The 11,328-nt window shown below is 41.3% G+C and overlaps 1 protein-coding gene across 2 annotated transcripts; it reads right to left on the bottom strand.

Moving 5' to 3' along the window:
* Positions 1-10,340: 10,340 nt before the first annotated feature.
* Positions 10,341-11,328, bottom strand: NPB (neuropeptide B). Of its 2 annotated transcripts, none has more exons than XM_072645350.1 (2): positions 10,814-11,328; positions 10,341-10,586 (listed from the first exon to the last, which is right to left on the bottom strand). In XM_072645350.1, exons 1-2 carry the CDS (start codon positions 11,243-11,245, stop codon positions 10,458-10,460), a joined length of 561 nt encoding a protein of 186 aa, XP_072501451.1. In that variant the 5' UTR covers positions 11,246-11,328; the 3' UTR covers positions 10,341-10,457. The 2 variants fall into 2 exon arrangements, with proteins under 2 accessions (XP_072501451.1, XP_072501452.1); XM_072645351.1 differs by having other exon boundaries at positions 10,341-10,673; positions 10,880-11,328.

The following is an 11,328-nucleotide window of genomic DNA, read 5'->3' as shown; positions in this document are numbered from 1 at the left end:
TCTCCCTCCATCTCTTTATCCAGAATTATTGGTAAGTTATCTAGCTCTGGCCGGTGCTTTCCTGGACATTATAGATCTCAAGATGATAGGTTGAGCAAAACAATAGCAGAATTGATTTCATCATGATTCCAGAACCGGAGGTGAGGGGATAGGAGTGCTGCTCTAGGGATCAACCCTAGAGAGACAAAGTGAATGGGGTCTGCCTGAAGTGGTAGACCAATCGGAGAAGGGAAGGAGGGGCCCAGGGTGGAGGATCCTGCTATGAAAGAGAAAGCCACCAGGGGGCATAGATTCTGGTCCAGCCTCCAGGACATTAGGGTAATAGGGACATTCTGATCTGCATGGATAGAATGAGTTTCCTCACTGGGATTTCCCTTCTCCAGTGGTGTCAAAGTCAAATGGAAACCAATCCCTATGGGCCACAGGTTGGCTTAGAAAACCATAAGTTAATAGGTTAGTCATTTTCAGTTGTGTCTGACTCTTCATGACCCCATTTTTGGGGTTTTCTTGGCAAAGATACTTGGAGTGATTTTCCATTTCCTTCTCCAGTTCATTTTACAGATGAGGGAACTGAGGCAAACAGGGCTAAGTGACCTGACCAGGGTCACACAGCTAGCAAATATCTGAGGCTAGATTTGAACTCAGGAAGGTGAGTCTTCATGATTCCAGGCCTGGCACTCTATCCACTGTACCACCTAGCTGCCCCATAAATTGGCAGTATTTATGATGCATTGTATTTTTTTTTATTTTGTTAAACATTTCCCAATCATATTTTAATTCAGTTGGCGCTGCCCTCGGGAGTTTGACACCTCTGCCTTACATCAATGAAATCACAGTTCTAAACAATAATAATAATATTTAATATTAAAATGAATAAATCATAAATTCTTGAAAGGCAAAGACTATGCCTTATTTCTCTGTGCATCCTCTGCAGTCTCCAGCACTAAGCCCTCTCACATAAGTGCTGAGTATTTATTTGGTGAGTGGTTACATATGTTTTATGTGTGAGATTTTCAGTATTAGGCTCAGAAATCTCCCAAGACTGATGATTCAGTAGGACTGTGTCTTCCCATCTCCCCCATGTTGTTCAGTTGTGTCCAAGTCTCCATGACCCCATCTGGCATTTTCTTTGCAAAGATACTGGAATAGTTTTCCATTTCCTTCTCCAGCTTATTTACAAATGAAGAAACTGAGGCAAACAGGGTTAAGTGACTTGCCCAGGATCACAGAGCTAGGTCACTGAGACCAGATTTGAAGTCAGGTCTTCCTGACTCCAGCACTCTATCCATTTTGCCCCATATTTACAGGTCAGGGGCATTCTGGTCCACTGGAGAGTCCTAGCAATCATAAACTATTAAGAGTTAGATGGGATCTAAGGTCTTTCCTTGTCTAACCCTTTCTTTTTACTAAAGCCCAGAGAAGGAAAGAGACGTTTCCAATGTCACATATTGATGGCAGCACCAACGTTAGCCAAAAAGAATTATGGGGAGTAATCTTGCTTCCGCTGCTAATTAATAACCTGATTTCCATCCAATCCTTTTTTCCTACTATGCTAACAGTCAAAATGTATTACTGGTGTACTTGAACCAACTTCTTCATGACTCTGAAGTGGGCTTTCTAGCTATTATACTACACTTCCTCCAGAGAAACATTATGTCCAAATTTTGCAAAATAACCAATAATAAAAGGCAGCATATTACTACTATTGGAACAGGAAGTCATTTCATTGAGCAAGGATTAGAAGGATTGGTAGAAATGGGGGAAAGGGAGGAAAAAGTAAAGACATAGAAGTAGGAGAGGTCAAGAAGTATTTCTAGGGACAGAAAATTGGTTCATTTGTCCAAAATGGAGGGTTCATGTACAAAAGAATGATAAAACGAAGAACATGGATTTGTCAATTCATTTGTGGTATTTAAACAAGGAGGGACATGGGGCAGAGTGACTTATTAGATGGAATTTCTTCACCAGCAATGCCCTACCCAGAGCAAATAACAAATCCAATAAAAAAAGAAAAGACAAAAAAAAATCTCAATCTGCACAGTTGTAGATTTCCCTCTAAGTGACTGAATGAGTCTTTATGTAACTCCTTTTGTGCTCTGAATGGTCTCTTTGTCTGTGTCCCAGTACTTCCACATTAACTCTTCCTGAGTTCAAATCTGGCTTCAGACACTTACTAACTGTGTGACCCTGGGCAAGTCACTTCACCCTGTTTGCCTCAATTTCCTCTTCTGTAAAATGGACTGGAGAAGGAAATGGCAAACTACTCCAGTATATTTGCCAAGAAAATCCCAAACGGGATCAACTGAACAAAATAATTTTTATCCCTTTTGGTTTTTTATACAAATTTAACAAAAACAAACATTTATTAAGCTCTTATTCTGTATTTGGGACATTCTCCCTTCTCATCTAGGCCATGTGGCTTCCTTCAACTCTCAGCTAAAGTCCTACCTTTTGCAGAAGCATTTTCCAATACCTCGTAAGCTCTCTGAGAATACCCTCAATGTATCATGCATAGATCTCGTTTGTACATAACTGTTTGCATGTTGTCCTCCCTCTCCCCCTACCCCATTTAACTGTGAGCTATTTGAGAATAGAGACTCTTTTTTTTTTTTTGGCCTTTCTTTGTATTCCCAGCATTTAGCACAGTACCTGGCACATAATCAGTGCTAAAAAATGCTAATTAACAAACAACAGCCAGGCCCAGTGCTAAACTAGGGGAAGTACAAGTAGAAAGACTTCTGCCCTCCAGAAGGGAATTAATCCCTCACTCAATGAAGGAAGACAATTGCAGGGTGAAAAGTGGGGTGAGGGGAAAATGAATTGTGTGGTGAAGTTGGGAGAATAATGGCTCCTCTGGGTCTTGTCTCAAAATGGTGATTCCTGAAGGAACTCCCCAATGGGAAAAAGTGGGACTGATTCTTTCCAATGCCTTTCTACCCTTTTCTTTTTCTCCTCTGCTGTGCACTTTTTCTTTATTCTTCTAGGTTAAGTGAGGAAATTCCAGGGGAGCTCAAGGAAGTTCCTAGAGTCTGAACCTCATCAGTGGGACTTGTCTTACCTTGGTATCCCACAGGCATATGCTACATGGGAAAACTCAGATATTCTAGTATGGTAATTTCCAACTGACACTACTTTGTCAATTGTCTTGTCAATTTGTATTTACAACTTATTCAATTAAGAAACTTCCTTTTGATGGTATGGTTAAACACATATGGAAACCAAAGATCTGAGGGATATAGACATCCTGGGATTGTCCTGAAACATATAAAAATTTTGTCATTCTTCCATCAGATAGTTAGAATTTGTGTTTTGGCTCCTTACTAAACAATATAGATTTACATAGATTGTTTGCCTCCTTTAACCTATCTTTCAAGTTGACATTACACATATACATACACACGTGTATATGTACTGATAATGTTTAATATAAAATTTTGGAATAATCTCTTTGTTCTCTCTGAAGCAAACTCAGAGAATACCTCTTCCTATGTCAGCAAAAGCCAGCCAAGGCTGACTCTGCGCTCCTTAGGAGACCTTTAACCTAAGACACTATCTTGAATAATGGGACTTTCCTTATATCTTGTTATCTATAGACACGTACTATGTTATGGCATGTTAATGGTAAAGAAAAACACAGACATCTTAGGTCGTAATTTCTATTGAACTTTGTTTACCCTTTCCTGTGTCAGTTATCTGCTTAGGGCAGGAAGCCTGCCACTTACTAGTGGTGGGATTTCCTTCTTTATCACCGAGACATGTGTTTACCCAGCTGGAATCCCAAGGCCTGACCAACATTACTTTGTTAATTGTCTTGTCTTACTAAATTTATGATTTGTTCAACTAGGAGAGTTCCTTTCTCATGGCAAAATGTATATAAGCCAGAAGATTTCTGCACTGGGTAGCCAGAACATTTCTGGCTCCATAATGCATTATGTTACCGTTGTCTTTAATAGGGAATTGATCAATTAATTAATTAAATCATAAAATGTATGCATTAGCCTGTTGCCTTTTCTTAACAAAGTTTTCAGGTTAACAGTACAATCATACATATATACACACAAAACTATATACACATACATATACATGCATATATACAGTTACATACACATACATATACGCAGATACTTTATCTCACCACATAATCATCACAGATTTTAGGCCAAATTTTTTGCAAAAAAAGTGGGGTGCAACCATTATATGAAGCTTTAAAAAAAATTGTGCTTTTAGTACTCATCTTTTAGTTTCTGCCAGTCTCACACCAACTTTTCACTCACTGAAAACTCTTTCCTACCTGTTTCCATGCTGTTCAGCAAACATGATCCTTTTCAGCTTGAAGTCCACAGAATAGTTTTTATATTGACCCATACTCAGAAAGAAATGCTTCACAGGTTAGTGTGTCTCTGACAGATGAAGTGTACAGTTTAGCTAGTGCAGGAAGATGCAAGTTTTACTATATCAAGTGACCTATTAAAGGCAGCTTCCCCTGCTTACCCACTCCCCTTGCGCCTACAGCTCTTCACTGGGTTGAGGGACAATATCATTAGTACTGCAGTGCTCTAAAAAAATCATGAAAGTTGGTTTTCAGACACATACTGAAAATGTGAGTGTTTTAAGAATTCTAGACTTGCAATGAGTGAGAGATAAATGTATATCCATATGGCACTGGTGAACACATTACTGCTCTATTTACCTTTTAAGGGTGGAACAGAACTATACTATGTGATGATTATGCGATAAAAGATTCTAAAACAATTTTTAGACAGAAAATAAAAACAAAGCAGGGTGTGACAATTATGCAATGGGAACAATCACGTGGTAAAATACAGTATCTATACTCAAACCCCTATAAAGACATATACATTCATATGCATCTGTGCAAGACTGTACTATGCTTATTTGTCTTCTGTTTCTCTAAGAGTGGATAACCTCTTCCTTCATAAGTTCGAGTTTCTCTATATTTTTCCAAGTCCACCAACTCATCATTTTCTACACCACAGCAATATTCTAACCTTATACTGTCTAGTAATTTTAAATAGTCCAAAACATCATTGATGAATATGGCTGACACATAGAGGAGTTTCTCTATTTCTCCTTTTTGCTTAAAATATATTTTAGCCTTAACTTTTCCCAAGATCATGATTACCACCCCTGCTCCTTTTTCCCTAACAAATTCTACTCCTGATCTTTATTTTATGTTTGTGTGTATCTCTTATTTCCTATTCCTCCTGACTCCTCTACTTTATTTCTACCTGCTACCTTGTTAGGATGATCAACTGTGCACTTAGCCATTCTGATCAATACAGTGATCCAAGACAATTCCTTGATGAAAAATACTGTCCAGAGGGGGTGGAGCCAAGATGGCAGAGTAACAGCATGCACTTTCTAGAGCACTGCCCCCAAGCCTAGTCAAATACCTGTAAAAAATGTCTCTAAACAAATTCTGGAGCTGTAGAACCCACAAAATGACAGAGTGAAGAAAATCTCCAGCCCAAGACAGCCTGGAAGGTTGCTGGGAAGTATGTATTGTGCCACACTGGGAGCAGAGCACAATCCAGTGTGGGTAGTGCCAGTACAGAGGGTACTGAATCTCTCACACCTAGTTTCCAGATTTCAGGATCCCAAAATGCTGAGGACAAATTGGAAGGTCAGTGGAAAAAGCCTGTGGGAGCAGTGCAGGAGAGTAGAGTGGTCTGGTCCTAGCTCCAGGGTGGCGGAGGAGGAGGGGCAGAGGAACCTGCAGCAGCCACAGCAGCAGCAGGGGCAGAGACAGTGACTGTTTCTGGAACTCTAGGCCCATAGACTATGGGAATTGAGTGGCTGATAGTACACTCCCCACCCCCACTAGAAGCAAAGATCTACCTTGACAAAGAGCTCAAAAGACAAGTAAATGGCCAGGAAACGAGCAAAAGCCAGAAAAAGAATCAGACTATAGAATCTTACTTTGGTGACAAGGAAGATCAAAACATACAACCAGAAGGAAACAACAAAGTCAAAGCTCCTCCATCCAAAGCCTCCAAGAAAAATATGAATTGGTCTCAGGCCATGGAAGAGCTCAAAAAGGATTTTGAAAATCAAGTAAGAGAAGTAGAGCAAAAATTGGGAAGAGAAGTGAGAGTGATGCAAGAAAATTATAAAAAATTAGTCAACTGCTTGCTAAAGGAGACTCAAAAAATGCTGAAGAAAATAACACCTTAAAAAATAGACTAGCTCAAATGACAAAAGAGACTGAAAAGCCAATGAAGAGAAGAATGCTCTAAAAAGCAGAATTGGCCAGATGGAAAACAAGGTCCAGAAATTCACTGAGGAAAATAATTCTTCAAAGATTAGAATGGAGCAGATGGAAGCTAATGACTTTATAAAAAATCAAGAAATTATAAAACAAAACCAAAAGAATGAAAAAATAGCAGACAATGTGATATATCTTATTGGAAAAACAAATGACCTGGAAAATAGATCCAGGAGAGACAACTTAAAAATTATAGGACTACCTGAAAACCATGATCAAACAAAGAGCGTAGACAACATCTTTCAAGAAATTATCAGGGAAAACTGCCCTGATATTTTAGAACCAGAGGGTAAAATAAATGTTGAAAGAATCCACCAATCTCCTCCTGAGACAGATCCCAAAAGGAAAACTCCTAGGAATATTGTAGCCCAATTCCAGAGCTCCCAGGTCAAGGAGAAAATACTGCAAGCAGCCAGAAAGAAACAATTCAAGTATTGTGGAAATACAATCAGGATAACACAAGATCTAGCAGCTTCTACATTAAGGGATCAAAGGGCTTGGAATAGGATATTCCAGAAGTCAAAGGAACTAGGATTAAAACCAAGAATCACCTACCCAGCAAAACTGAGTATAAAGTTTCAGGGGAAAAAATGGTCATTCAATGAAATAGAGGACTTTCAAGAATTCTGGATAAAAAGACCAGAGCTGAACAGAAAATTTGATTTTCAAACACAAGAATCAAGAGAAGCATGAAAAGGTAAACAGGAAAGAGAAATCATAAGGGACTTACTAAAGTTGAACTATTTACATTCCTGCATGGAAAGATAATATTTACAACTCTTGAGACTTTTCTCAGTACTAAGGTAGTTGGAGGGATTATGCACATATGGACAGAGGGCACAGGGTTAAGTTGAATAGGCAGGGATGATATCTAAAAAAATAAAATTAAGGGGTGAGAAATATATTGGGAGGAGAAAGGGAAAAATAGAATGGGGCAAATTATCTCTCACATAAAAGAGGCAAGAAAAGGTTTTTTGTATGGAGGGGAAGAGAGGGGAAGTGAGAAGGAAAAAGTGAACCTTACTCTCATCACATTTGCCTTAAGGAGGGAATAACATCATACTCCATTTGCTATGAAACTCTATCTTACACTACAGGAAAGTAGGAGGGAAAGGAATAAGTGAGGAGGGGGGAGGGATGAAGGGAGGGCAAATGGGAGGAGGGAGAAGTAAACACTTTTGAGGAAGGATAGAATCAAAAGAGAGAATAGAATAAATGGGGGACAGGATAAGATGGAGGGAAATATAGTTCACAACATGACTTTCATGGAAGTGTTTTGCATAACTACACATGTTTAATATATATCAAATTGCTTGCCTTCTCAATGCGGATGGGTGGGGAGAGAGGAAGGGAGAGAAATTGGAACTCAAAGTTTTAAAAACAAATGTTAAAAATTGTTTTTACATGCAACTGGGAAATAAGATATACAGGTAATGAGGTATAGAAATCTATCTTGTCCTCCAAGAAAATAGAGGGGATGGGGATAAGAGAAGGGAGGGGTGTGATAGAAGGAAGGGCAGATTGGGGGAAGGGGTAATCAGAATGCAAGGTGTCTTGGGGTGGAGGGAGGGGAGAGATGGGGAGAAAATTTGGAACTCAAAATGTTGTGGAAATGAATGTTGAAAACTAAAATTGGGTAAATTAGAATTTTTTAAAAAAGAAAAATACTGTCCATCTCTGGAGAGAGAATTGCTGAACTCTATGAGAAGATTTAAGCATCTTTTTTCACTTTTTTTTGCAACATGTCTAAAGTAGAAGTATTTTGTATGATTTCACATGCATAAATTGCTTGTTTTCTCAATGGGTGGGAGAGGGACAGGAGGAAGGAAGAGAATTTGGAACTCAAGATTTTAAAAAATGGACATTAAAAATAAAATTTTTACTCTTTGATCCAGAAATACAGCTTTGAGGGCTATATCCCAAAGAGGTCATAAAAATGGGGGAAGGATCCACATGTACAAAATATTTATTGCAGCTCTTTTTGTGGTGACCAAGAACTGGAAATTGAGGGAATGCCCATCAGTTGGGGAATGACTGAACAAATTGTGTTATATGAATGCAATGGAATACTATTGTGCTATAAGCAATGATGAACAGGCAGACTTCAGAAAAACCTGGAAAGACTTTTATGAACTGATGCTGAGTGAAGTGAGCAGAACCAGAAGAACATTATACACAGTAACAGCCACAGTGTTAGAGGACTGATTTTGATAGAGTTAGCCCTTCTCAGCAATGCAAGGACCTAAAACATTTCCAAAGGGCTCATGATGCAAAATGCCATCATCATCCAGAGAAAGAACCATGGAGTCAGAATGCAGAGGGAAGCAGACTATTTTCTCTTCTGTTATATTTTGTTTTTCTCATAGTTTCTCTCATTTGTTTTGATTTGTCTATGCAACATGACTAATATAAAAATGTGTTTAATAGGAATGTAGATATAGAGTCCATATAAGATTGCATGTCATCTTGGGGAGGGTGGAAGGAGAGAAGGGGAGAAAATTTAAAACTTATGTGATTGTTGAAAACTGAAAACAAATTAATAAATTTTGGGGAAAAATCAATAAAATTTTGAAAAGATTTAAAAAACCCCATTTTGTTAAGCCTATTTCCCTGATTACATTGTAACCCTAGAATGGGATGGTATGGGACTCTCTTTACTGGAGGAGATCAGTATCTTAGATTGCATAAGGGGCAGAGTGAAGTTGGTAAGAGCAAGAGAAGAGCTCTGGAATTTCCTTTAAGCTTCAAGACTCTGAGTCTCTTCAGACTTCAGGAGCTTCTGGCTTCCAGTTTCAAAGAGAAGATGGAAGATGCAGACTCATTTCAGGTTGCTAAGGGAAAAGACTCTGGAAAGAAGCCAATATGAGAGGAACTAGCAGTCTCCCTCACAATCCTGCCCCCAGCTTGATGCACTAGAGACTTTGAGGAATTTCTCTTTGGGTGAGATCTAGGGCTCTCTCCCTTAGTTAAACTGAATTACCTTGCTCTTCCACTGTTTTGTCTGGTATATTCTCCTATGTAAACGTTCTCTGATTTCTGTTTGGTTACAGAATTTGGATAAATGAAGGGATTTTATTTTGTTTGTTTGTTTTCCCCTCAGTGTTAGGTGTGTTCATTGTGAAACTGGTATTTGGTGGAAAAGGGGTCAAGCTTTAGATATAAACCATGGGGTTCTTCTTCCATTAAGAAAATAGCAATCAGAAGTTGGATTGGACTTGAAAAATACTTCTAGACTAACAATATTTAATGGAGCCTAGTTCTCTCACTCTCAGAGGATGACAGAGTGGTCAAGCTTCTGATCCCAACTTTCTGCCTCCCCTCCTGGCAGGAAATCAAGTCTCCCTGGGAGATGGTTCGGGAGGAGAGGATTAAGATGTCTATTCTTGCTCCCTTCCAGCCAAACAATGATATCCCCCTGCTTCATGTGGGGGTCAGCCTTCCTACAATAGGATCAGAGATTTACACCTGGAAGGGACCTCAGAGACCATCTACTTGAATCCCTCAATTTTATAGATGGGAAAACTGAGGCCCAGAGATATTAAAGTTCTTTGGCACCCTAAAATTGAATTATGAAGGTCTCTCCCTCATCCCCTTTCAGTTTAGTTTCTCTCAAAGCTGCTGATCCAATTAGCAATACACCATTAGAGTCAATATTTTATCTTTTCTAGCAATATTTACACATTAAAAGGAATACTGGAAAAGGACAGGGAGCAAGAGAGAGCCTTACAATAACCCAGGCTTCAAACACAACACAAAATCCTCTATGGGAATCACGACGAATGACCAAGTAACGGATTGTGTGCTTGCGTGTGTGTGTGTGTGTGTGTGTGTGTGTGTGTGTGTGTGCGCACTCGCGAGCCCCACTTGATGAGGGAAAACGAAGAGGGCATGACTGGAACGTTACGGGGACCTCCAGGCTATTTTGCAATTAGCCCGTCTCAGAAACTTTAAGGCTTCCAATTTGAGAACTCCGCAGGGGCCCTGTCCCTCGCCCCTATTCCACCTCCGCCCCCCCCCCGCCCCAATACTTGTCCCTAGCACACAGACTCTGAAGTAGGCTCATTTTTTTCACTTTTATTAATTTTGGGGTGAGAAGGGGTATGAGGTGGATTAGGACGTCGAAGTTTCAGCTCTTCATTTCCATCCCAGGAGGAATTTCTGGGGACAGATGTCAGGTACTGAGACAGTCAGTCGAGTCCAGAGACAGGAAAACATCTGCCTTACACTGGAAAATCCCGAGCCCATCTGGAAGCAGTTCGCAGCTCTGCAGATTCGGGGCGATGTCCTTCACGCACACCGCCTGGGCGGTGAGGGTACCCAACAAAGATAAAGGTGGCGAGATGCGTTCAGGAGCACAGCCCCAGCCCCCCTCACGGGCTCCCCGCACCTCTCCCAGAACCATCAGTACCTCATGACCTGCCACCACCCCAACTATCTGGAAGGTCTCTGGTCACCCCAGCCCTCTGGATCCTCTCAGGTCACGCTGCCTTGTCTCGTCGCGGGACATCCCGGTCACCCAATACTCACGAGGTTCCGAAGGCTGGTTCGAGGCTCGGGAAAGGCGATGCTTCCAGTGTCTCCGCTGTCCTGCACCGGATCGGAGCGCCTGGCATACGGAGAGCGGCGGATGCCGGAGAGCAGTCCGGACGCCCGGCCCACCGAGTAGTAGCTGGGTCCGGCTGACTGCTTGTACCAGGCGTGACCGGGTGGCACTAGCAAGAGGCCGAGCGCCAGGATAGCCGCCACCAGCTTCCCGGAGGAAGACATTGGGAAGCGCAAAGGAGACGAACTCACGACGGACAAGTTGCAGAACCCTGTCTTCCAGCGCCCAGAGGCTCTGAGTCTTGGAGGAGCCCGACTGCTCCTTATATTGACGGTACGGAAGGGCACACAGCGTGGGGAGCGGAGGTGGAGGCGGTGCTGGGGGGGGGGGGGGGTGCTGCGCGCCCTCCCTCCCATTGCGGCACCCCAAATACAGAAAAGTCAGGAGGCAAGCGGAGCAAAGGAAGGAGGGGGATCCTGCGGGGGCGGAGCCAGCTCTG

Source organism: Notamacropus eugenii, chromosome 2 (genome assembly GCF_028372415.1).
Source record: "Notamacropus eugenii isolate mMacEug1 chromosome 2, mMacEug1.pri_v2, whole genome shotgun sequence".
Classification (NCBI taxonomy): domain Eukaryota; kingdom Metazoa; phylum Chordata; class Mammalia; order Diprotodontia; family Macropodidae; genus Notamacropus; species Notamacropus eugenii.
This window is presented reverse-complemented; position numbering and strand designations above follow the sequence as displayed.